Source organism: Suricata suricatta, chromosome 8, assembly GCF_006229205.1.
Source record: "Suricata suricatta isolate VVHF042 chromosome 8, meerkat_22Aug2017_6uvM2_HiC, whole genome shotgun sequence".
Classification (NCBI taxonomy): domain Eukaryota; kingdom Metazoa; phylum Chordata; class Mammalia; order Carnivora; family Herpestidae; genus Suricata; species Suricata suricatta.
The window spans coordinates 132,762,738-132,790,273 of NC_043707.1; the positions used below are offsets into that span (position 1 = coordinate 132,762,738).

The window sequence follows — 27,536 nt, forward strand, 5'->3', positions numbered from 1 at the left end:
ATTAAAGACCCTTTTAAGGGGTTAACTCTGAAGGAAAATATGCAAATAATTAGGTCTTTAAATATGTTTTTAATTACAAGTCTAGGATAAAAGTCAGAGGTGTAATTTGGCGCTTGTGTGCATTTCTCGAAAACCCCTTTCTTGCAAAGCGATGATGCTAATGTTCGCATCACTGCGAAGACCCGGCCTGACCACTGAGAAGACTTCAGAGAAACATTTGCCAGGTCTCCTGATGACTTCTTCCTTGCACGCCGAGGAAGGCCACGGTCACGTGCATCCTTCAGCATTCAACTGGCGAGATTTAACCCACAAACTTGGGTAGCGACACATGGTTTTCATCTTTAGAGTCAAAATTCATTCATGCCAGTATCTTTTCCCAGCTTGCATGAATTTCAAGGGTTTCACGAAACCTATTTTACTGACGTCGGTTTGCTTCCAGTTTCCAGCTTTACGTGGCTCTGTCTTCAGTGTGCGTGTACCTCACCGGGAACAATCCTATGTTAGCTGAACGACACGATTTCACCCTTGTGTTTCTGGCACATGCCATTCGACTGAAAATGAACCTAAAGGACCAGAGGCGGTTCGAACCGGAGAGTGGAGAATGGGGGAGGAGAGGAAAAGCACAATGTACAATAATTTATAATCTCAACCTTTGACCAAAAAAACCTCCAAAAGATGGAAAAGCGAACGTGTATTAATATAATGCCACATGGCAGCTGTCCAGCTATCATTCATTCAACAAATATTTATTGTGTGTCTATTATGTGCCGGGCACTGTTCTAGGGGCTGAGGACGGAACAGTGAATGCAACAGGCAAAAATCCCAGTGCTCCTGGCGTTACCCTTCTGGCCAACTCTGAACCATGCCTGCTGGGCCTGAGGAATGACTCTCCGAGCCTCTGATCCAAGAGTTCTGCCAGCAAAGGCATCCTGAAGGGCAGCTGTGGCACCAACTCCTCCCCCAAGGAAGCAGGAAGAGAAAGTCCTCCTTGCAGTGAAGCTCCTGGGGCTTCTGGGTACTGGAATGGTGACCAGAGTGGGGGCTAGACCAGAAGAGCACAACATATTCAAGAAGCACGCTGTAGACGAAATGGCGTCCCGAGTTCCCCTTACACTGAGGCCCTATTTGGAGTAAGGAAGTAATTAAGGTTAAATAAGGTCTTAAGGGCAGGGCCCTGATCCTCCAGGATTAGTGTCCTTGGAAGAGACACCAGAGCTCGTGCATGTTCTCTTAGCCAGAAGGTGGCCATCTGCAAGGCCGGAAGAGAGCTTTCACCAGGAACCCAACTGGCAGGTGCACCTCCAGAACCGCGAGAAAATACATTTTTGTTTTTTAAGTCACCCGGACTATGGTACTTCTTACGACAGCCTGAGCTGAGACAAGATAATGTCTCATCAAGAGACCTTCCGGTATCATTGCAGGGGGCCTGGGTCCCAAAACACAACTGGGAAGGTGCCATCCTACCCGGCAAGCAACAGATGAATTCTGGACTTGATATTTAAAAAAAAATTTTTTATGTCTGTATTTTATTTTGAGAAAGAGAGAGAGAGCGAGAGAGAGTAAGCGAGCATGCCAGCGGGGGAGGGGCAGAGAGACAGGGAGACACCGAATCTGAAGCAGGCTCCAGGCTCTGAACTGTCAGCACAGAGCCTGATGTGGAACTTGAACCCACAGACTGTGAGATCATGACCTGAGCCAAAGTCAGACGCTCAACCAACTGAGCCACCCAGGCGCCCCTGGACTTGATTTTTGATGTCTCCATTCAAATAGAATTATAAAATTATGAGATGAGGTCAGCTTAACACTCTCTGACAGTGACAACGAAGGCTATCCTGTTTCAGACACTCCTCCATCAACCAAAAAATATTCATGGACCACAGAGCCCTTCCTCTCTTGCTTTAGCTCAAAGGAGAGAAATGAGCATTAAAAGAAATTAAATGAGCATTTTGCTGCTCATCAGGCACAACCAATTTCCTTCTCTGGACTGGAGGGTCTAATACCAATTTAAGATACAGAGTACTTTTTTATGCTAATGAGTCTCTGCAGAATATCCTAAAAATAATGATATACTGAATCCTATCATATCAACTTGGAATAATTTCACTAACTGAAAATACTCCAAGATCCTACGTATATAAGGCCTCGCATTCAAAGAGTAACAGGACACTGTTTTAAGAATTGCTTTTCCTGGGGCGTCTGGGTGGCTCTGTCGTTGTGAGCGTCCGACACTTGATTTTGGCTCAGGGTCACGGGATTGAGCCCACATCTGGGTCGGTGCTGAGTGTGGGACCCTGTTTGGGAGTCTTTTCCCGGCCCCTTTCCCTGCTCACGTGTGTGCTCTCTTTCTCTTAAAGAAAAAAAAAAAAGTCTTAAAAATTGCTTTGCTAAACATTTTAGCTACCAGCTGCCCTTCGTTTCTCTGTTTTGTTTCATTACATACAGTTCTGCAGCAAACAGTAGAAGGTCCTATTTCTCTGTAAAATGTCCTTAAACCTGAGAACGTTCCATTCATGATCTCCTCTCTTTGGACAAACCAGAGAGGTACCACCATCTTCTGGAAACAAAACCCAGAGGTCCCACTGGGGAGCTCAGTTTGAGAACCTCCACCTGACGTCAAAGGCTTTGCACAAGCAGGGAAACCTAAACCTATGAAACGTTTGGGTCAGGGAACCTCTGACAAGTTCCACTCCAACACCCAAGAGTCCCCACGGCGCTCGGAACCACAGCAACGACTCAGAGATGGAAAAGATAACGCGGGGAACCAACGGTGCCGGTTTCCCGAGGCTCCACTTACAATTCGTCCTGAATGTGGTCCGTCAGCTTGAAGAGCTGCTCCTGCCCTTCGGCCTGGCTCTCGGAGTAGCGCGGCAGCAGGCCCTGGGGTCCGGTGCAGCAGCGCGGCCTGCGGACCCTCTGGGCTTGAGTCCTGGAGGGGTAAGGGGACAAAGAGGCCGGGAGGTTAAGCATCACGGTTGACAGGATTTCCCTTCTTCGTCTGAAATAAAGAGCACGACGTAGCACAGGCAGAGTCTAACTTTAGCGACCGGAAGTGAGCCGTGGCGTCACTGGCGAGCGCGCTCGTGACAATACGGTGCTGTTCAGGACTCTCTAGTGTTGACCACAACCTTGCCTCCACCATTTTCCGTGGGATCCTGGGCAAGTGAGTGGGCTTCTGGAACCCTGGGTTCCAGTTTTCTCCTGTAAAACGGGATGAGGACACCTATCCTCACCTATGTGACGATCCCACAGAATCATGCTCAACTGTGCCTGACGGGCCGTGGGCTCTCCACTGGGGGCGGCTCCTGTTGTTACTAAGACGTCCCTCTGGGAAACCCCCCACCTTCCTAGGAATCTTCGGGAGAGGTGCCTCGGGAGCAGACCCCAGGCTTCTGGACTTCTTCAGGCTGAGCTTAGCCAGCTGGGCCCAGGGCGAGGGGCCCAGGGATCCCCTGAGGGAGCAGTGGCGCTCCATGGACTGGTCCCAGGACACAGTCTGGGATCCGGCAGCGGCCCTCAACTCATGCCACTCGGCCCCCGGTGGCCCAAAGGAATCTACTTTGCCATGGCTTTCAGGGGAGGCTGATGTGGTCTTTTTCCACAAACCGTATACGGGCTAATTGATAAGTGCTTTTCGGTGTTTTCCTAGAAACAGGAGTCCGTATTTGTCTTGGAAAGGGTGTGCATTTTTCAGATGGCTGATAAGCGTGAGCCGGGTCTGTCCTCGGCCTTGGACTCGCTGTACTTTTCATTATTTGGTCCTGGATTCCACTGAAGCAAAAACAACCCTCTCTAGACACGGCTCACCGCGAGCAGGAGGCCCGCACCCTGAAGCAGCGCTGTAGGGCCGTGGACTGTACCAACATGGACAGGAACAGTCTAGAAACTCAGCACGGGCCATGCAAAACGGGGACACTGCAAAGCACCCCTGGACCCAGGTCGACACTCTGCTCACTGAGGCCCCGTTCCCAGTTATGTTTGATGTGTGCCGGTGAAGCCACAAGCCCAGGGCTGCGTCTTTAGGAGTTCGGTACAGTGGGTGCCCTGCCACCACCTGAGCTCTTCAGGGGTGGGGTGAGGAGACCGTAAAGAAGTCTCCATGCTCTGTACTGAGGGAAGGGGCAAAAACAATTTTAATCTAGCTCTTGTTCTCACACACTCCTACCAAGCACAGTCTCAATTTCTTCTTGAAGTAACTTCTTCCTGTAAATATTGGCCTGCAGGTTTGGTTGGCTAGTTCCTGGCTGAAGGGAGGGCGGGGGCGTGAGGGGCCGCTGCAGGGGTGCCAGTGGCGAGGCCGCACACCTGCTTTTGTAAGGATGCTGACAAGCCAGGGCAGGGAGCGTGCGCACGGCCCACTTTCCCGGGCAGCAAAGGCCTGCTCTGGGCGCCTGGCCCCTGAGACAGTTACCTTCAGCCCAAGCCTGCAGGGGGGCCGGGGGATGGGGCAGGCTAACCAAGGGTCCTCTTCCCAGGGCAGTCCTCCTGTCCTGTCACCCGGAAGACGTTCCAGCCATCATGACAGAAGCCCCAGAAGCTTCTTCCCCCTCCAAAAGGAACACGACCTGATTTTTTTAAATGTCTTTTTTTGAGAGAGAGAGAAAGCACAAGCAGGGGAAGGGCAGAGAGAGAGGGAGATACAGAATCCAAAGCAGGCTCCAGGCTCTGAGCTGTCAGCACAGAGCCCGAAGTGGGGCTCAAACTCATGAACCACGAACCACAAGATCATGACCTGAGCCGAGCCGAAGTAGGACGCTTAATGGACTGAGCCGCCCACACCCGCCCCCCCCCCTCCAGTTTTTCAGTACTGGGTTTCATCCTGACGCCTCTCCCCACGTCTTCCCAATCCAGTGGGAGGTCTACAGGCTCAATGTCCATAGACAGCCCCCAATCCAACTACCTCTCCATCTCTGTCGTGAGTATCAAACAATCTTTGGACTTCTAACGGATTATTACAAGTCTTGTAACTTATTCTATTTCCACCCTTGCCCGTTCTCCTCACAGCAACAAGAATGATGCTTTCAAAATACAAGTTAGATCAAGTCAGCCGTGTGTCCAGCACACATTTGCTTCACACCCCACTTAGATAAAATGTTTACTTATTGCTTGGTGCCCCACCTGGAACGTAAGCTCCATGAAAAGAATTTTGTTTCATTCATTGCTATCCTGAGATCTAGAACAGTACCTCGGTCATGGTAGAAAAGAAGTAAATATTAGTCGCATAAATGAATGAATACATTTGTGGGCGGGAAGGGGGCCAGCATAGGTGCCATGTTAACCATGGAACTCAAAAGTAAAGGTGGAGTACAGACCTTGGTGGAGAGTTTGAAGACCAGAGATTCTGAGCCTTGAAGGTTGATGAAGTTAAGACAAAAATGTGAGCCAGCTAGAGCTGTATCTTCCTGACAAGAAAGGTCAAGGATGTGTTTATATAGTCCACTGATCAAAACCAAGGAGGGGGCATGAAGGCATGGCCATGAAACTAATGTCTTTGCTAACACGTGTACTTTCCTTAAAAGAAACAATCTTCTCATTAGTACCCAGAGTGGGAACAACATGCTATGCCGATGAGAAGAAAACTTATGAAGAGTCCTAAATTCCTCTGGTGGGATCCAAGGGAGCCCCAGAAGTCAAGGAAAGGAGGTTGTGAGCTCCTGGAAACCACATCATGTAATAACCATGAAATAGGTGAGAATGTAAATGTACCCATGTTCTCACATTAGCAAAGAGCTGTCGGGTGGATACGATTATTTCTTGACTCAGTGGCATACCTCAGGATCCTCCCCCAAATTCACCGACCCACCTCACCTCCACTCCCAGCACGTCTTTGAACTTGCTCACTGTAAGCCCACCCAAAGGCTGGAGAATAGGAAAGCAGCATAGCTGCCTGTGGATACACACTGCCTCTTCAATAGGTTTCTTATCTGTCTTTCCAACAGGTTGCAAATTGTCCTCCCACTTCCAAGGTCCTCGTTCTGTGACCAACCAACCATCCAGGAAAGGCTGGGTGTGGTGCTCAGACACTGCTGACGGGAGGACTCACGGTGGCCTTCAAGGCTCATTTTTCACATGGACACAGAAGAAAAAAAAGAGTTCAGCTCTGCCATAGAAGGAAACAGTCATAACTCTAGGGGCAATCAGAAGGGGTGGCCTAGAGATGCTCTTCTTAGGAGCACAGAGGGGTTAAAGGAATTCTTCCCAGAGCCCCCCACCCCCTGCCACTCCTGCTTAATCACTGTTGGTACCTGAAAAATAAATCTTTCTCCTCCAAAACTCACCTAAAATTTGAATTACTGAGGTCCAAGTTGGAGGCTGCAGGGTGGTGTGTGTGTGTGTATGCACTTCAAGTCAGTGTGTGTATACAGATTTGGCACCAAATTTAAATCAAATAACTATGAACGAAAACCAATAAGCTAGTGTTTTCAGAACCTGTGAGCCAGCAAAAAGGATAAAGTGCTATTCCCTGGCACAGGCCACCGTGCAACGGAACTGTTTTCCTCACCTACTGATGACGGCACTGTAAATTCAAATTACCCCTTGAAATCAGTGTGGCTGTAGGTACCAGTGACCTGGTCTGTTTGTACTCTGCGCTTCGGTAACACCCTGTGTCTATTTTAGATGTACAATTCTTAAGTACCTTTTACATATTCACGTTCCCTGCGAGCCTACGAGCACCTGGAGGGAAAGAACCCTAGTCCCTTGTTTTTTAAGCTGGGCTTCAGGACTATGCTCAACATTATCCTCAGTTCGAGGTTCACTGTCACCATGGGCTTTCTTCCTTTATTTTAAATGGTAGAGTAGAATCTGTGAAACCACCACCACCAGCACAGAAATGTTGTCACCGACCGTCACCTGTATCTCTGTGTGGTCCTCTGCTGGGCCCACCCCCCCGCCCCCACCAGAGGCACCGCTGTTCTGAATTATGTATTCATCCTTCCTTTGCTCTTCCTTCGTGGCGTAGACCTACCCCGTTTCCACATGTGTGTTGCCGCAGCCTCATTCCAGCCTTTGGTTTTAGTTGTGTTAGGCTTTTCAAAAGGGATGTCACTGCCTTTGTATGTTTGGGGACTGACTTCTCCCTCGTTTTTAGTCATACTGCCATGCTCTGTGTGCGCCTGGAATGCATCTATCGTGCCCGCGTAGTACTATCACCCCATTGCATGGCGATAGTATCATCCATCCACTTTCTTGTTGGCGGTATAAGGGTTATTTCCAGGTTTGGCTGCTATGAACATTCCCGTGCGTGTCTCCTGGGGAACACAGGCCAGAGCTGCTCTGGACACACACAGATGTGGGAGGGATTTGCTGGATCACCAGGCATCAATGTTCATCTACCAAGACAATTCAAACTGTTTTCAAAGTGGCCGAACCATTTTACACTCCCACCAACAGTGCACTCAAGAGAGGCCTTGCAATCGATACCCTTTCAACACTGGGTCCTGCCGAGGGAGCACCGAATAGCAACGTAGCCACCGATCCCATGTGGCTACTGAGCAACGAGCATGTGGCCAGTGGGACTGAGGAACCGAATGCTGGAAATTTAAAGTAATTTAAATTGAAGCTGTGTGTTAAACAGCACTGGTCTAGAGTCTCATGGTTCTGCTCCTTGAATGGGGATAAAATGGCGTCCTGGTGTCTTCTCTTCCTTCCCGCCTTCTCTTTTCAACCTAAAGGATGACAGCATCTGTTGGAAGGAGCAAGCCGAGGGTCGATGTCCAACACACTCTGGCCCATCCTCTGGCCTGCCCTGCTCCCTTTCTCACGATCCCCTTCACTGTCAAGATGTGCTGTGTCCTGGGCAGGGTCTTGGCAACCCTGGGGATCACGGACCATCCGTTACACCAGAGGTGGCAAACCTCTGCCCGCTCACCTCTCGTTAGTTGACGGCGTCTCGTGCCACCACTTGACATAAAAGATGGTTCAGAGCAGGAGTCTGTTTAGCGCAGAGGCGGCAGTCCAGCCTCCGCAAACCTTTGTTTAGCCGAAGGTCCGTGGCGGGTTTAATTGCTGCCAGCTGGGGGCTTGTCGGCCATTTTTAAGCTCTCAGCTGCTGCGGTTTATAAATTTCACAGTGTATAGAAAGAAGCAGGCCTTCCAGTCAACCAGCTAATCCAAAATGTCAGCACCAAATGAACTTGAGCTTTGAACTCCATGAAAACGTCAGAGTCGGCGGCGCGGAGGGACGGCTCTCCCCCTCAGGGAAGGGGCTGCTGATACAGTGGCTGATGCGTGGCAGACATCCACCCAGGGAGAGCGACCGATACGGGACGGAGCGGCCTCTGGGTGCTGTGGGACAGACCCCGGAGGCCCCAAACCGAAGAGGAGGACCGGGAAAGCACTCCATGTCATTTTGCTTGAGGAACGACAAATCCAAACAAGGTGACACAAGGAGACCTAACCAATTCCACTTGGTTGATCTTGCCTTTCAGCCTGAGGGTCAACAGTTGGCCAGCCTCTGTTTGTTCTCCGCTTATATGATGAGTAGCTGTGTCACAGCCCTATTAGTTGAAGACAGATGTTGTACACACATACACATACCCCTGTACTGCTGAAGTTAAGCTATTAGTCGGTTGAGAAATTTGTCATGGCTGATGTCTATCAGCCAAGTGAGGTTCAAAAACAATCAGTGAATGAGGAGAAAGTGTAAGTGTCAAACATGTGACTCTCTAGTACAATAGAATGTTTATTCACCCCACGACTGCCATCTTCCTTGGGGGCTGTGTGTACTGACCCCAACAAAGTGATGGATTGCGTCTGCATTTACTTTATGTGTGTGTCCAAGACTTTTGTTTTCATTAAATATCTGACAGATACGTTCTGTGCTCAACTGAGCGCAAACAATCGGGCGGAGAACAGAAGGTCAACCCGGACTGTCCTCACACACTGTGACCAGCGGACAGCTACGAGAGACCAGGATTCGCGACTGAAGGTTCACCCAAACATGTCAGTCCTCAGAAAGGACTCAACGGTCTACGGAGGCAATGCGTACGAAATGGTTAAAAACGCCCCCCGATGCCCATGGCAGCACAGGGTCTGGAAGCTCGAGGAGCCTGTCACCCCACGAGCCACACATCTCACATCTGACCCGTAACCCTCTCGTCTCTCCTGCACTGCTTTCAAGGACCAAGAGGGAAAGCATTTTTCCTCCACGGAGCTTACTCCGTTCAATGGAAGCTGTCACCGGAGGACATTCTGCGAGAGGACAAAGCCTCTAAAGTTTGACTCCATTGACCTGAGAAACTCTTCCCCAGAGTTCCATGACGGACAGAAATCTTTCTAGAACGCGCTCAGGCACAGCATCCAACCCACAGGTTTAATAATAATTGCTGAGCTCTGCTTGCACTAACCTTGAACCTAGAAAACGGCACCAAATACCCATTGCGATGATTTGGATTGTGAACACACCAAAAACTGGGTTGGGCAGAATGAAACCAAGGATCTAAAGTAAGGCAGCCAGGAAGACGAGTGTGCTCAGGGCCTTGTGTCCACCTCGGCCCCCCTGTCCCCCCCCCTTTAATGACTTTTCCTGAGCTATCACATGCACAGGCCAACACTAGGCCTCTGGGAAGACAGGGATGAATCAAGTTTCCAGGAACCTTGCTGGAGGCTAACGCAGAAGATAAACAAAAACAGGCCAGTCTAATGCAGAGGAAAGGCAGCGGGGCAGGGGCGGTGTAACCTGGGCCCAGAGGCCAGGCTGGAAGCCAGGCTGCCAGGTCTGGACTCCAGTTCCACCAATTATAAACTGTGACCTATGGCAAGTCGCCTAACCTCTTGGAGCCTTGGTTTCCTCATCTATAAAATGGGGATGACAATAATGATGTTGTTGTGAGGAGTACATAATCCATACGGTGCTCATAACAGTGCTGAGATATAACAGGCAATGAATGAAACGTTACCTATGAGGGTGATGTATGCGTGGGGAGCGCCGTGGGTGCACAAGGGGGGGCCTTACCTAGCTGAGGCAGCTGAGGCCAAGATGGGCTCGGATCCAACATCCAATCCTTCTTTTTTTTTAATGTTTATTTATTTTTGACAGAAAGAGAACGTGAGTGGGAAGGGAAGGAGCAGAGAGAGGGGGACAGAGGATCCGAAGATCTGAAGCAGGCTTGGTGCTGACAGCAGCAAGCCCAATGCGGGGCTCGAACTCACAAACTGTGAGATCACCACCTGAGACAGAGTTGGACGCTCAACCGACGGAGCCACCCAGGGCCCCCATCCAACATCCAATCCTTCTGGGTTTTCTTATTGGAGAGACTGCTTCAAACAGAAATCTTTCCCCTTTCCTTCTGCTGTCTTGTTAACACACGACTTCCTTGTCTCTAGAGTTCTGAGGTCATATGTGTAAAAACACACAAAAGCCGCACTGTTATCGTTGCAACTGAAAATGGGGGAAAGATGCTGATTCATAAAATCGTTAGAGGCTGTATTACCATCGCTGTTAAGTTTTTAGTCATTTGACATCCTGCACTGGGGACATTTCCTGGGCTGGACTTTCTCCCGTCAGTGGGATTCACACCTGACTTGTTTATAGGGGTCAAGGCTTCCTATAGCCCAACACATGTTTTGGGGACCCCATGACATTGCAACTGTGACAGCTGGTAGGACTCATGCCAACAGACAGGCCTATTGGGATTTAACCTCTAAGAACAACCCCTACTCCCAAGTTTTTCTCTGAGGCAACCAACTGACTTGGGGAGGGGGTGGCTACCTGTTCCTGAGGCTGGGGGAGGGGCAAAACCAGCTGGCCTCATTAAGAATTCCAATCCAGTGGATAATGCTAGTGAGGTTACAGCCTGATTGCCCTGGATTTCCTAAAACGCCTTTTTGCATGCATTCAGGGGTTGCTTTGCTTTTTAAAAAATAGGCAGTTTATAAAGTGGTTTGCAACTTAAAAAAAAATAATTTATTTATTCACTTATTTATTTTTGAGAGACAGAGAGAGACCGCGCAAGCAGAGGAGGGTCAGAGAGAGAGGGAGACACACAGAATCTGAAGCAGGCTCCAGGATCTGAGCTAGCTGTCAGCACAGAGCCTGATGTGGGGCTTGGACCCATGAACCGTGAGATCATGACCTGAGCCGAAGCCGGATGCTTAACTGACAGCCACCCAGGCGCCCCGCAACTTTCAACATTTTTACAAAAACGAGGTATTTGACTAACACAAGCCTCGCTTGCGTTCCAAGCCCAGTGTTCGGAATCAGAGTGTAGCGCTCACCGGCATCTCTTAAGCCACCGGCAAATTCCTTGCCAGCCCGTCACCCCAAAGGTCAATCCTAAGGTATTTCACCTGGGCCAAAAGACAGGATTCCTGGCAAACTTGATTTTGTGGCTATTAAGTGCAAACGTGAATGATAACAAGCTGATTAAACCAAATAAACCAGATATTTTCAGATTGATTTCTGGCAAGCAATGACACAATTTCTCTCTTTTAATCTTTACTTTATCTGCCTTCTCCCAAAAGTTGATCTCTTCTAAGAAGGATGAAACTTAGGAGCATGGTGATAGAGAGAGGAACAGAAGGCTTTGGAAAAAGACAAGCACAGACTGAAATCCCAGTCCATTCATTATTAGCTGGGTGGTCTTGAAGTTACTAGGTGGCTGGCAGCCTCCGCTGGTTTATCAGCAAATGGGAACATGGTACCTACATGGTTGATAACGCTGAAATGCCATGAAAAGCACAGAGGCAACGAGCCTGGCACACAGTAGGTACTCACAAAAGCTGTCTCCCTCTCTTACCCTTATTCAGAATTCTTAGGTGCCAAGTCAATGGAAAATACCAAAATGCACAACTTTGAAATTTAGACTTAAATGTTAAGCCTGAAAGAATGCTACGGAAACATGATTTGCTGAATGTGTACGAATGATTCACGAAGAGCAACATCAAATGTCTGGATGCGCAGACACCCGCTGAAGGAACGAGAGCCCGGGTGGTCACTCACGTGGCTTACTTACCCCGGGCGCCCCGTGTGCTTAGAGCACTGTCCTTAAGGGCCTAAGCACGAATCCACCCAGCAGCTCCGCAAATTACACCAGATGTCAAATTCTTACAATCGGAATTGATGGGTTTTAGAACAGTGCCATAATAAAATTCATCATAACAGGTTTTTAGGAGGTATTTTTAGTGGCAGAACACTCTCCAAATGAAGTTTGTAAGAGAATCTGAATACATCCAATCCCTGAAAATGGAACTGCCCTGAAAAGGGGCAGGGGATGTGCCCTCAGTCCGCGGTCTCCCACTCTCCTGTGTGAAGGGCCCCCCTCCCGACCACGGCGGAGCAGGCATGGGGTGCCGCGGCCCACCAAGGGGCCTGATCGTGATTCGTTTGCTTTATCCAAGACCACCTGTTCATCTAGGCTGAAGTTTTATTTTTATTTAAAAAAATTTTTAACATTTATTTATTTTTGAGAGACAGAGAGGGACAGATCATGAGCAGGGGAAGGGCAGAGAGAGAGGGAGACACAGAATCGGAAGCAGGCTCCAGGCTCTGAGCTGTCAGCATAGAGCCCAGCGCAGGGCCCGAACCCACGAACTGTGAGATCATGACCTGAGCTGAAGTCGGACACTCAGCTGACTGAGCCGCCCACGCGCCCCCCATGCTGGAAGGGTTAGCCATCCCTCTACTATCAACCAGAGTACGGTAGAGGGTAGGGTGGAAAAGGACAAAGAGGGAATGGGACAGGACACACAACACCGACAGCAGTCACAAGGATCAAAGTCTGCACACAGCCTCCACGCTCCTAGGGATAAACAGGCTCTGCTTCAGGCCCTGAGGTTAGGCTTTAGGTGGTAGACAGACACACTGAGACCCTGGGAAGGTCACAGAGCCAGCTGTGACACACCCCCTCCCTTTCTAGGCACCAAATTGTCCCAGGGAGGGGCTCGTGTTCCGAGGCCGGCCACGGCCTGGATGGCGTGGGAAGTGTTGAACAGAAGCTATGTAGAACCAGCGACTTCTTGCCTGTTCTACACACCGTTGCACCCCAGCACCTAGGATGGTACTTGGAGATGGGAGTTCATGCGCACACAAGGAATGAGCAGACCAGCAGCCACAAGACGGTGTCAGAACTGGTGGCAGGACCGCCAGAGCTGCTGCTGCTGAAGCCAAGGGAGTGGAGGAGGGGCAGCCTAAGGCGGAGAAAGACCTGGACTCGGTCACAGCCCAGGCACCCCCAGAGCACAGGCATGCTGGTCGCTCCCTCGTGGGGGCACACTAGAAAGTTACTGCCTTGGTCAAGTTCTCCCGGGCGGCAACTGGATAGCAGCCTGGTAGCCTCAGGGGACCATGCACCGTCTGCACTTCCCCAGCAGAGAAAAAAGTGGGGCCTGGAATTCTGGAAGTTGCTCAGGGGCCCAGGAGAATCCAGTCTCGACGCTACTCAGCACTTCTGAGGCTCAGAACCTGCTGACCAAGGGGACCAAGCCTCTGCACTAGCTCAAATTCCAAGGAGAACTCCCTTCAAAGGATTTTTGCTGTATGGCTTTCATTAATTCAGGCCCAAGTTTGAGACTCTTTTGACCTAGAAACATAAAGGAATCAACCAATCAATCACCTCCTCCTCCTCCTCATCTTCCTGCTGACCGGCCGGTACATTTTCATTGTTCGCCATCAAACGTAACCTATGGCTGAGCTTTCTCAGAAGCCAAGGCCACCTCTAGTCAAATCTGCCCCTCTACAAACAAGAGATGGCACCTTTCTTTGAACTTGGGTCTAACTGGCCCTGGCCCATCGTTCTGGTGCCTTCAAGAGTATCTTGGATTTTTCAGGCAAAAGAAGCGATTTTTCTTTGATCAGGCTCTTGCCACGGTGCGTGGGTATAAAGCCAGAGCAGGACTAAGGCCAGCGGAACATCTGTGCGTCTGAGTGCGGAGTGGGCTCAACGGGGCCCTTCCTCTTTGGACAGGAAGGAAGCAGAGCACAAGCTAGCAGCTAGGCGATACCCTGCAGGGCCTCCACAGAAGGCACACGTCCTACCCGGTGCCATGCCGTTCAACCTAATGACAAAAGACTGTTCTTTATTTGGCGAGGAGAGGTCACGCTGCCTTATAATTAAGCGTTGCCCGCGTGAACATGAATGGGACTGGTCGCCATAGTCCATCAACCCTTGGCAAACTGGTTTGTTTGGTCTGGACAGCAAACAGCATTCCACACTACTGGATTTTTTTCTCCCAGATCCCCTGCGGCCCCATCGCCCCCCAAAACCTTTCTTCAAAATTACAATCTGTTCTGCTGTCTCAAGTTACATTCTGTAAATAATAAGCAACACTGATGAAATGCAAAAAGCTGAAAATTTGTACAGCAGAAAGATCTGCAGTATGTCCCACATCTGTGTCACATTAAACATGCACTCAACAGATTTGTGGATTCCTGTCTAATCAGCACACAGGGGTGACGTGGGCCGGCGGGGCTCTTGTGCCACATGCCGCAGCAGGGCTGAGGGCCACCAGAGGCAGGCAGGGAGGGGGAGGAGCTGGCCCCAGGAGGCACCATGTGCCAAGTGCCCAACGCAGATGACACGGGGCTGCCGGCGGCTTCAGTTTTGGCACATGCGCCGTAGAGACTGGTGGGTGACTGCTGTGGTGAGGTCACGGGACCCCTCCTTCGTCGTCCCCGATGCTGCTGAAGCCAGGCCCGCAGTGGTTTCACTAAATAACATGTTTTAATGACAAAATGTCTCATTTGAAGGAGTTGGCTCCACATACACGACAATGACTACAAAATAGAAACAGAGCAGAAGGAAACCAGTAGAAGTGCGTTCAGTAAACTGCTTAGAGGCTACCAGGCATGGACAGCTGTCACGCCAGGCAAAACTGGACGCCATCTTTATTCCTTCCAAGTGTCTCTCTCTCTCTCACACGCACACGTGCGTAGGCACAGGCACGCACACTCCCTTTAAGAAAAACTGGCACAGCATAAGAGAGAAACTGGCATGCTGAAACTTGCGGCATCGTGTTGAGGCCCTGAGTGATTACGAGGCTCTCTCCTTGTTGGAAAAAACCAGATTCAGACTCAGCAACGAGTCTTTGAACAGAGGACAAGAGCCTCTAAAGATCTTCCACGGAAAAACTTAGTGTTTCGCCACCTCAACCAGCTCTCTTACGTCTGTTTTCCCCACCAACCGTGAGAGACACAGAAGGAAGGCCACTGGGCCGCCGCGGTCCCTGGGATGTCCCCACAGCTGTATTTACTGTGTGGACCATACACGGGGCTTGTTCCTTTCACAGCATTCTTATAGGAAGCTGTGAAGCTCGTGTTCTATTTCATGGAGGAGGAAATCGTGCCTTGGAGAGATGATCAATATTGCTTACGGGCATCCAGCTGCTAAGTGGCAAAGCCAAACCTGACCTTGGGTCTTTCTGATTCTCCTGGGCTCAGTAAACTTGTTATGAGTGCTGATGAAAATGTCTTTAATAAATACTCTGACCCATCACTGTGTTGAGCATTCCGGAAATCCTAGAGGGAGACCAAAGAAGGCAGAAGCATGACCTCAGGAAGCTTATAGTCCAGTTGGGAAGGTAGGATGGACATCCTTGAAATGGGTGGGGAGGACACCGAGACACTGCATCGGTGAGGAGACAGCTAAGGACGCCTGGCACCACACACACAGAGGGCACGATGGGAAGATCTGGCTTCAAGCAGGGTCCTGCCGACAGGCAGAGCAAGATTTTTATTAAGACAACAAGGCACAGCATCAGTACTAACCTGCCACGTGTTACCACAGGAGCTAGTGGGAATCAAATGCTAAGAAACAGGAGGTAACAAACAACAGGATAAAAGCCGGCCAGCCGACCACACCACACAGAATCCTAACACACCTGATTGAAGCCTCACCCTCAGTGCACAAGCAGCCAACTGGGGCTGTGACAGCGCTCCTTTTATAAAGTGAAGGGGCAGACCTTAACTCACAGGATTCACACGGTGACTAATCTCAACTTCATTAATGTTTGGAGGAAAGATCTGTACTAATATGGATGAGAAACAGATTAAATGACAACTACTGAGACAGGCTGGGAGGAGACAAAGCCAGACACTAAAAAAGGGAGACAGACTTCGATCTCAAGGGCTGTGAAGAGGGTTGGGGTGAAGAACGGGCAGAGATAATTCACAAAACAAGCAATCCAAACAGCCGACTGAAGTGTGAAGAGATGCCTCCGTGCTCCTAATTATCAAAGAAGTTCACGCAGTGACGTGGGAACTTTGCGCTCTCGGGTCAGATCGGCGGGGCCAAAAAGAGGAACGATGCCTTGCTCTCAGTCTAATATTTCCTTCATAAAATTCTTGGCTGGACCCACAGCAAGGAAATAGCCAGAGCGGGCAGAGGCGGGGGTTGGAGACATGAGTCCTCTCAAGCACTGTGCTGGGAGCACGTGGGGTTTCAACTTCCGAGACGCCAGTGTGCAGTGGGATTCAAAACAGGTAAGGACAGGGGCGCCCGGGTGGTTAAGCATCCAACTTCAGCTCAGGTCATGATCACACGGTTTGTGGGTTCAGGCCCCACGTCAGGCTCTGTGCTCACAGCTAGCTCGGAGCCTGGAGCCTGCTTCTGGTTCTGTGTCTCCCTCTCTCTTTCTGCCCCTCCCCTGATCATATGGTCTCTCTCTTTCTCTCAAAAATTAATAAAATATTTTAAAAAAACAGGTAAGCATACCATTGTACATGTGCAGCTTAATATTACATAAATGCTAAAAGAGATGACTTACTTCCAGAATGGAAAGATGTTGCAGAGTCGCTGCTTAGTGAGAAAGGTCAGCCGTGAGCACGGGTGCTCCTATTCAGGTAAAATCACACACATGCACGTGTGCACACACACGTATCTACGTGCCCAGGGACATATCTGCCAGGGTTACCAGCCCTACCTTTTGGCGACTGTCAGTGGCCAGGGCAACGGAGTTTTCTTTTCTCTTTTAAAATGGGAATAACAGCATCGAGCTCACTGCTGTGCTATAAAGAGGTAACTTGCACAAGGGCCTTGGAGCAGTGCCTACGCACTGTGTGTGCTCATGCACTGTTTGAATTTTCACAACAGTTCACATTTGTACATCTTTTTAAACTCAGACAACAGGGCTACCCTTTCAGAAGACGATTCAGGTAGCCATGAGGCACAGACACCAAGAGGTCTACAGCACACTTACAAGAGCAAAGCACAAGGGAGCACTGACTTCCATCACCTGCTGTGCCCGAGCGAGGGCTGGAGGCAGACTGGAGGAGGAGCCACAATGGCCAGGCTTCGTCTGGGACAGCTTCTGGTGGATAAGGGGCCAGTCCGAGCAGAGATTTCTCAAGAGGAAGGGGACTGCGAACTGACCATTACTGTCCATGCTACTTCTTCCAAGACTGGGGGGCACAGCCCCACCCTATGCTGGATGCAAGAGAAGGCCACCCTCTGGTGACCTGAGGGTCCTCGGCAGGACGCCTCCTTCCCAGCCCATCTGACTTACTTTTCCAGCACTATGTTGCTCTTTGACCTTGAAGAGCAGAGCGAGGGCTTCTCCTGCACCGAGCGGCCAGCTCGCAGAACATGCCTGACCAGATGCGAGGGAGGCAGTGGACCGGCCGAGGCCCAGGTGCCCACAGCACCCTCCCTCAACAGCCCTGTGAAGCGAGTCGGGGACTGCAAAGGGGGCACCCCGAGGGCGGGTAAAAGCCAAGGCACTCTGCCTCCCAGCTCGCGCGACGCTCCCCTCCTGCTAATGCAGGGAGAGAGAACATCTGGAACTGGTTTTGAGGCTCTCCAGCTGCACAGCCACCAGAGTGAAGTTCGTGTTTCATTGGAAATTGCATTTCAGGGGCTTACAGACTGTCCTTTCTGATTCTCGTCAGGGTGAAGTACAGCCTAGAAGACAGGCTGGTTCACAGACCAAATCAGCTTTGCTTTGAAATGCTCTCCTTCCCCCCCACCTCCCACCCCCTTGGAGAGCAGAATTAATGGTCCAGGTGGTGAGAATGAAAAGAAAAGGGCGTGGGGTCATCTCAGGTGCATTTCTGTGCCTTCGTGGAAATCAGACGTACACCCCCCCCCGCCCTTCCCCAGGCCAGAGTCAACACCAAGCCTTCAGAGTACTTGTTCTCCTAGGAAACAAGAACCAACAAGACCGAACCCATCAAAATCGTGGGACTGGGGCTTGCCTCTACATGACTAGAAAAAAATGGGGATTCAAATGTGTTAGAGCTTGCTGGGAGCCAAGGAGGCAGCGGGGAAGGAAGCTAGACTTCCAGACAGAGGGCTCAGCAGAAGAAAGTCCTCTCAGATCTGGTCGAGCCCACCCTACTGTGTGCTTTCTGTAAGCATACTCCCCCTCCCCCTGCTGTGGGCACTGAGACACAGGCTTCCGAGAAACACAGACCGATCAGCGGTCAGCACCAGCTCCTCTGTCTGAGCCTCCCCGCACCTCTGGGAAGAGCAGGTGCATCTGGGAGTCGACCTGGAGCACAGGTGACAGCGCCCCTCCCTCCTCTGCCCACGGCGAATATGAAACATCTATTTCTAGCATCTCCTGCCGGCTGAGGGTGGTCCCTCCCTCCGGACCTCCGGGGAGAGGCAAATAGGGAGAGCAGAAGCATGGCTTTCCAAGACCAAGCTCCCTGGATGGAGAGAAGCAGGCAGGCCTGGGACAACCCTGGAGCCCACAAAGGAGGCTGAGCCACATAAGGCAAGAGGGGACTCCGGCTGCTTTTCATTCTTCCCTTTCCGGAGGATCGCTTAGATGCCAAATGCTCGGACCAGACTTCCTTCTGCATGTTACATGAAGCACTGAAACTTTCTAATACTCGGTCTTAAAATTTTTGCAGATAAAAATATCGATAAATCCCAGCTAGCGGATCATCTGGCTACCTCATGGCATCGCGGGTCACTGTTAAACAGAAACAATTGAGAAAAGCAGAATTTCTTCCTACGACTTCACTGCTCACTACTCCTTGGCATCTCTTTCCGAGACTTCAACAGACCAGGCAGAGCACAGCCCCTTAATGCCCAATGCATTCAAACACACGACAAAGGGAACGTCTGAAGGGGTGCCCCATTAGGACCCATCAGGTACCAAGGTCTGCTAAACTTTGGGGTTAGCAATCATTTTATGGAGTCCACACCATACGTTGGTTCCACCCAGGCTTCATTTAAAAAAATTTTTTTTAACATTTATTTATTTTTAAGAGACTGAGCACGGGTGAGGAAGGGGCAGGGAGAGAGAGAGAGAGAGAGAGGGACACACAGAGTCTGAGGCAAGGTCCAGGCTCTGAGCGGTCAGCACAGAGCCCGATATGGGGATCGAACTCACAGACCGTGAGATCATGACCTGAGCCGAAGTCGGATGCTTCACCGACTGAGCCCCCCAGGCGCCCCTCCACCTAGGCTCTTAGAGCACCTTGACCACAGAAGCAAAACGAAATAGAATCCAGTGACTGCAGGGCTGTCCAGCCACTCAGGGGCTTCTCCTATTCCTAAAAGCATTTTCTTTCAGGCCCCATAGCACTGAAGGACGCAGGAGCTATCCTTGGCCATGAGAAGGTTACGCACGCTGAGCACACGCACCTCGGACAGTCTCCTTCGGAGCCCTCCTGAGCTCCCAGGTGACCCACTGGCGAGGGCAGCTCTTGCTGCGTGGCCGCGCAAAGGCCAGGTGGCGTCAGGGCGCATCATGACTAGTTTGTGAGAGTGACAGACGCCACGCCTGGGAGGCTGCAGTCGTGCATCACTGGGTGTCGTGGGGCAGGGGGCGCAGGAGGGAGGCCCTGGGACCGCATGGCTCCTGGACACAGGTTCTCCAGGCACGGGCACCGGCTGGCTAGGGTCTCCCCTGGTCCTCTCGCACTGGCTCTGGATTAAGCTGGTAGGGGTGGCGTGAATGTGATAAGCATCCTTCCCGCCATGGGACCCAGGGTTTATAGAACTCCCCCCCCCCGCCCCCCTGCACCAACACCACAGCTTCTGGGTCCAAGGCAGATACCTCACCCCCTCTCTCCATATCTATATCCAAGAACCAAACAGAAGTGGGTCATGAGGGCTGGTGCGAAGCCTCAGATCGAAATCATGAGGTCTTCCCCGGGGACAGACCAAGAGATGGTCCAGAAACAGCACAGACACTAGGAGTGTGTGCTCTTCATTGAGACTGCCGGGGTTCAAGTTCTGGTTCCCTCTCTCACTACCCCTGAGAGCGCAGACCAGTCACGTGACCTCTCCCTGTCTCTTGTTTCTCATCTGTGAAATGGGGAAAGTGGAGCCTCCATCTCACGGGGCTGTTGTGAAAATGAAACGGTAACGACAGTAATATATGAAAATAAAATGCTTAAAACAGCGTGTGGCACACGTCAGCATTCAGCAACTGGAGCACCGTCAGCCAGGACATGGGTATCCCCCCACCATGCCTTGTCCCCTGCAGACGACAGGAATGTAGGTCTTGCTGGACGGTGCAGATAAAGGACAGGCAGGTTCCCAGTTTGGCCAAAGGACGGGACAGGAGTAAACTACCCCTTAGTCCACTACCGGTTTCCTAGGGTCCTCTGAACACAGACAGTGCCTTCCTTCTCACCGCTTACGCCCAGAGCCCTGTGAGTCTCCTATTTACTGGGTGGAGAACCCAGGTGTCTGCAGGCCCTGCTGTGAGGGGGCGCCGGTTCCCCCACGTCCTCCCGGGTGAGGGGACCGAGGACCTCCAGGACAGCCCGCCTCTTGACAGTCAGCACGCGGGGCTAACCGGCCAGCCATCCTGCGGGACAGCCTTCCACCTGCTCTGCTTTCGCATCTGGGCGCCGCTCTGCGAGGTCAAAAAGGGGGGCCATCAGCAGCCTTCGAGGAGGCCACGTGGCAGGAAAGGGACGCAGCGTCACCCGAGTCACAGCAGCTCAAGGAGCACGCACGCTCCGCCGTCAGCATCCAGCCGCCTCCGCCGCCAGCGCGGCCTCCTCGGAGACGGCTAGGTTTCCTGCGGTGTCAGCCCCGCTTCCTTTGGCAACATTATACTGCAAACACAGAGCTACTTCGAATAAAGCGCTCCGGTGTCCCGTTTCTGGCCAGGGGTGGGGACGGGGGGGAGGGGGGAGGAGGTTAGAGGCTCCGCTTCTCCGGAGGGAAACCTCCCCTGGACGGTGCTTCTTCCCTCTCCCTGGTCCTGGGGAAGCTCCGATTGAAGAGCAGAACCGTAGAGACGTGCAGGCTTTCCTGCGTGACCTCCGACGGGCGAGCTCTGAATGGCAGCTGTGGGTCTATTACACGCGGTGTGAGAGGGTTAAACAGGACAGCCGCCTCGACTCCTTATAAACGTTTGCCCTGTGGACATGTACTCGTTGGCGGCGGTACAAGGCTTGAGCTGTGTTACACGCCTTAACGATATGGTTCAACTGTCGGTCAGGCTTGGGCCTGGCGCCGGGCCAGACCGCAATCAATGGGACACAGAACCTCCCCCTTTCAGATCATCACGAAGGCTCATATTATCTCCTTTTCGTCGTGCTGGTTAAATTTATGGAGCAGAACCCCGAGGCCGCATTCCTCGGCCTGGGCCGGCCCACGCGGCCCCCTTCCCTTTGTTCGGTACTGTAAGCGAGCCGAGCTCTGGAGGACGGCGGGGTGCTTAGTTCAGCCGCTGACTGTTTGCTCATGACTGCAGTGAGAGAGTTCAGGGGAAGGGCAAAAGGACAGCCCAAGTGTAAAACCCCATCCCAGCAGGCCCTGGGCCCGACGTATAGGCCTGGAGCTGCTCCTGAACGTGTGGCTGCACTTTGTTCTCCCAAAAGCAGAATCTTCAGTCTGATCCCCGATGAACTGTCCGGGAGACGGTGAGCGGGAAGACCCTCCGTGCGAACTCGTGAATTTGGGGGGTCATGGGGGCCCCGCTTGCCCTTCATCGCATCAAGACCTTAAAAGGAGCCACAGCCCGGCCACCATATTGCAGCCTTCCCGGGTCCCACAGGGGATGGGGATGCAGATGCTGACTAGTGGCAGCTCTTAGTTTTCATATTGACACAGAAAAAAGTAAACTTTTCCAGTCCTTGGCTACAAGGCTGGGCCGCCTGAGCACAGTTTGTGAATGTGCGTGTGTGTGCCCACCTGCAGGGAACGGAGGCAACCATAGGGGATTCAGTCTCATGCAATCAAACAGGAGAAGGTCCCGTGCATGAGACCTTGCTGAGGCTGCCCATTTGCTCTCACCCTTGATCTTCAATAGTTCTGATTCGCATATAGAGGGCTGAACCATCAGCTCGAGGCACGGGCCTCCACCTTGGTTGCAGAGATCAATCCAAGAGGAGCGCACTCCCAGAATGGCTCAGGAAGGGTGCATTTGCAGCCCCCCCTCCCCGAGGTTGCCGTGGGATGGCCAGAAAGCAGTCATGCCAGAGCCGACCCCAGGCTCTGAGGGCGAGTGAGCAGTGAGCCCAGTTCATCACGTGAGCCATCATGTGTAGCATCTGTTGTGCCTCCGTGGGCCCACCTCTAGAAGAGGCTACTGAGAGTCCACAATGATGACGGGAACTCTTCTCACCCAAGTCTAAGTGTAAGACAGGAAGGAGGAGCAAGAGAGGAAACAGAGAGGACAAGGCCCCCGAGCCCGAACCAAACGGAAGGCACGCCGCAAGGACCAGGTAAGAAAGCCCGAGGGGACTCGCTGCTGGCGTTAGGAGTGCTTGCCCGTTGGTTTGGTCTTCTTGGCCACTGGTATGCAGTACCAGACTAGGGCCGGAGCTTGTCTAAAAATAAAACCCCAGGCTAGTAACAACGTGCACTAAGGTATTTTCCAACTCTGGGTAGAGGCAGACTTCTTTGACAGAGTCCAGTGAAGCCAGTGGTAGGCTTCAAATGAGAGCTGGGTTCAACCGGAAGGTGAAAGTTGTGCCTCCTCCTGGGAACTAATGCTGTCTTTCCGAAGGAGCTGTACACACGGTTTTGTTCTCCTCAAAGGGTTCCTGGTCCGCTACACTGATGTTTCCAGCTGAGCTAATGAACGTGTCATTCCAAAGCCCACAGCCCCTCTATTTTTGGGGGTAGATAGGAGGTGCCATGGAATGAATGGATCACAGAAAATTGCCTCTAGCTACTGAGAATCCCGGTTTCTGTGGTACTTCTACTGTATACCATTTGTCCTGGTTTGTACAAAATACAGGCTGCAGGGAGCTACTTAGTTACAGAAGGAGAAAGGGCAAGAGGAAGTTAGGTAGTCGGATTTAGGAAATCCTCGAGAAAAATGTGAAATCCATTCAATCTGCCTCTAGTCATTCACATAGGAGTTCAGGGTCCAGTGAAGTCTTACAAACACCTCACCTCTCCCAGGGCAGTCTACGAAGCGCCTACATACGCCCACATCGTCACACAGGTGACACTGGTACTCGCAAGTGAAGCCAGTCTCTCCTGGGCGCCAGGTGCATAACCGACGGCCTTCTGAAGACTCACTCTGGCCCGTCAGGAGCCCAGATGCATCAGGACCCCTGACACATTAAAGTTTGGAAAAGCAGACTCACCACTGAGAATGAGACTCTCTCATGGGCCAAGGCAGACTATGAGAGCTTAATAAATAGGGACCTAGATGCCCCCACTTCCTGTGGGACTTTCTCTATCTCAGGGTCACTTTGATAACTGTGTTTGGGGACATATAATCATAAGTAAACAGAGACGCCTGACTTCAAAAGTGTAGGAACGCAAGTGGCTCACGAGTAGGAGGCGGAGGCGGCCGCCACGCAGGCCCAGACCCAGAGGCAGAGCCGCCAGCAGCGGACTCCCGCCAGGCACGCTCCTCTCCTCGGGGCTTTCTGGATCCCCTTCATCAGCCACGGGGCACTGCTGTGACTCTAGCAGGGTAGGCAGGGCCTAAGAAGGGACCAATGTGATACTAGTTTGGGAACCGGAAGGGGCAATATGTCCTGGAATTTGCTTTTTCATACCACACACAATCCATTCTTGGTGCAAAATGGCCTCCGTCAAGGGCTCTTCTTGAACAGCCGTTTCCTTGGGCATCCACGAACAGAGTCAGCGCAACATCCAGGCCCCTCTACAGCCGCCGAGCATGCGGGAAGCAGGCTGTTTACAAGGGCTTGCCTGGAAGTTACATTTTCTGTAGGCTGTCCTCACATGCTGCCCCCGTGTGATCCAGCCTGCAACGTCTAGGGCCACTTACTCAACCCTTCGGGGGATTAGATGTAACCAGCTGAAATGGTGCTAAGCCCAGCTGGGGTTCAGGCCAGGGCCAAGGGTTGCTCAGGAATATTTTAGGTACGACACTGCCTCAGATTAACCTACTGCCTCTTTATTTTTAGAAAATATTACCGAGCTTTCCTATGTCCTGCCTGCGCTCCTGCTTCGTCCCAATGCCCGCTTCCTCTGTGATGGCGAAGCCAGCCCAGGGAGAAGAGCCAGCCCCTCTGCGCCATTCCTCAGGGAGCTGTTCACCTCGGCCAGGCAGACGTGACCAGGCCAGGACGACCCTCGCCCCCTTGGAGGTGCGGAGACTGGCCTGAGGAGGGGACAAGAGGCTGCCAGCAGAAGGCCACAGGGCAGGGGGTGTCAGGGCTGGACTCGGGGTTCTGGTCTCACGATTTATGATCCTGCCCTCTTGCCAAGAGGCCGGGCTGTCTCCCATACCCAAAGGGAACATCCAGATAGGTTATTTTGATCGCAGAACTCGAGTCAAGGAGGAACTGATCCTACTCTGACAGATTAAAAGAATGTGAACTGCTGTCACTTCAACATGATAAATCAGAATGACGTTCCGTGCCACTGTGTCAGCACCACCACTGCATTTTGGGAATAAGAATAAAATCCTGTGAATCCTATCCCCAAACTTAAAGCAAAGCAAAGCAAAGCAAAACAAAACAAAAAACCCACAAAAAGAAAAAAACACTCCACAAAAAAACCAGCCCGTGGTGTATCAGAAGTCAGTAAAAGTTCTGTAAAAAGTGGGTTGCCAGGGCACTCTGCCCGTCGCATATGGTCTATAGATGTCTGAGTCCCAGATGGACCCCAGAGCCCGGACCCCACGCCCCCGCCAGCTGCCTCCCCGCCCCGCCCCCGCGGCACCGAGCACCTCCTAGGAGGAGCCGAAAGCAACGGGAGCTACATTTCTGGAAATAGGACAAATGGGAAGGTGTGCTCTAAGATGAATCACGGAATGAACATTTATGATCTAGAGGAGGCTCATTTTGAAAGGCTCCAAGCTTCCCAGTAACCCGAAGCCCCCGCTCTCCCTCTCTCCTTATGCAGAAGCCACGACATGAAGGGTGCGTGATGGAAAGCAAGGTTTCGAGGGGCCCATCGCCTCTACCCAGAAAAGAGAGTTTTTCCTTTCCAACTCTAGCCCTGACCCTGAGAGCACTTCTTTGTTTGTTTAACAGGCTGGGGGACCCCAACCGACACGATAACGTGGTCGTGATGCTGTCCTGGCGGGAGTCACGCAGATAAGCCCTCGCTTGTTCCAACAGGCCCCGCTGAAGGGGGGGTCTTAGCCTACGACTCAGGGCCCTTCCCCGATACTCCGCGGTGGCCTGTCATGCGTCTGGAAAGTATAACTGTTTTTGAGGAATGCTTTCCAAACCACGTAATGCTTTTAAAGCTGTTTATCAACAGAGCTGGATGAGCAACAGGGGCCTGAGAGCGTCTGTCAGCTGTCACAGGGTCGCATGCCCCGTCCCCAGTTTCCGGAAGCACTCAATCATTCCCGGTCGGCCCAGCCTCGGCAGACAACAGATGCCAATGTTTGGAGACATTCGCTACATAACTTCTACCCGACAAACCTGGCTCCAGGACAGATTTCCATGTCATGTGGGGCCTCTGGCTGAACTCTGCTCGAACCCAGAGGCGTATCATTTACAGCAGACACTAACAATAGTTTGGGATCACCTGCTCTTCGCAAGTGGGTTCAGAGCGAGTTCGTGGCCTCGCACACCTTGCTCAGAGGGGTTCTCATCCCCAACGGCTGGGAGCCAGGCCGAGCGCCTCCGCCCAGCGCTGCAGCCGTGTGACGGGCACAGGTCTGTGGGCCTGAACTTGACCAGCTGTCTTGTGTGAAGAAAGGGACCAGGAAGAACAGAAACCCAACCGAGCAGGTGCGCCTGGCCTCAGGGTGAGACCGGGGCAGGCAGTCAGTGGGTTTTCGGGGATCAGGTGGACGCGAGCAGTGAAGACCTAGTCCCCAGTTCACACCCACCCGATCGGCATTCAGGAGGAGCCGGGCACTGCCGCTGTTTCTCGAGCCCTGACCGCACGCCCCGCGCCAGGCTGAGTGTGTTCGTGCATTGTGCCCCCATCCCACAGGAGCGACGGGACTCTCCCTTCAGAGACAGGAAGCGGGGAAGGACATGCTCTAGGCTGCAGCCAAAAGAACAGGGCGGGGCCTCAGGTCCAGGGCTGTCCGGCTCCCCGCAGGCCCTCTGACCTTGTCTGACAGATGTGGGCACCAAACCCTGCAGCGGGAAGGCCTCCCTGGTTCCTGTAAACGCCGGGTTCCTTTTTATGGGGGCGACCACAGGGCTACTTCCCATTTCTTCTCCAGAACTGGGGAAGACCTGTGATTTTATGTTCTTTCCACATCTCTCTCTGAAATGACCGCTTCTCTTTAAAGAAAGACCTCTTGCCCTTGGAGTGTCGAGATAAGAAAACTTTCAGCAACTTCCCTTGGAAACTACAAAACACCCATCAGCACCCGGGATCTAAGCACAGTCGCTCACCAGCTGCCGGCCCCTCTGAATAGCTTTTATGGTTCCGTGAGGGGTGGTGACAGGGCCATGTCACTACCGTGGGGTGTGCTATTTCTTTCATGTTCCTGGGATCTGACAAGAGCCTTCTACAACCTGCTTCTTTATGACACACAGAACGACACAATAAAGACCAAGACCAGACTTGAAGCTGGGGTTGGGAGTCGCAACGACCTCTCTCCAGGCGCCTTCCAAGCCTTCCTGGGAAGGAAGGGCCACTGGCCGCCCAAGCGGCCACTGTTCAGAAGTTGTCGCTGTAGAAGGAGGGGGTACGTGGAAAGTACACAGAACGATGCCTGGCTCATGGCGAGGGTCTAAAATTGTCAGTAGCGATGTGGCTGTTGAATTTCTTGATGGCACCAAACTTAGAAGAGTATCTGTAGCAGAAACCACAGATATGGATGGCGGGCAAACCACATGAATTCAGAGCTACTGGCTGGACGTGGAGGGGGGGAGGATGTCGAGAAGGGATGAATGAATTAGTGAAAAGTCCACGTTATAGGGCTTCTGATTAAATATGACAGGCTGAGTCGAGAGACCCCTTGAAAGCGGAAGCAAAGGGATACAAATGGCACGACTCCAAAAGGATAAAGAGAAGGTGTCAGCGGTATTTTAGAAGCTGAGGAGCAGACGGACAAGCAGTGCTGAAATGTAAGCCTGAGGGAGTGGGAGCCACCGGGCAGCGGGCTGATTAGTACGGCCGAGCCCCCCAGGTTTCAGGATGACCGGGCACCCAAAGGCTCTGAGGGCCCAGGGCCAAGGGGAGGCACAGCGTGGCGGGGTGCTGAAAACAGGAAGACCGGTTACCAGCCCGTGGAAGCCATTCTCTCACCCTGTCGGCTGCTCCTCACAGAAGACACGAAGGCCC

General features: G+C 52.0%; 1 protein-coding gene across 1 annotated transcript in view; it reads right to left on the reverse strand.

Annotated features, from left to right (window-relative positions):
• Positions 1 to 27,536, reverse strand: part of VPS13D (vacuolar protein sorting 13 homolog D) — a 256,120-nt gene that overhangs the window by 12,165 nt on the left and 216,419 nt on the right. The window contains exon 67 of the mRNA XM_029945909.1: positions 2,795 to 2,926. Coding sequence (XP_029801769.1) covers positions 2,795 to 2,926 — 132 coding nt within the window. The remainder of the gene's footprint in view (positions 1 to 2,794; positions 2,927 to 27,536) is intronic.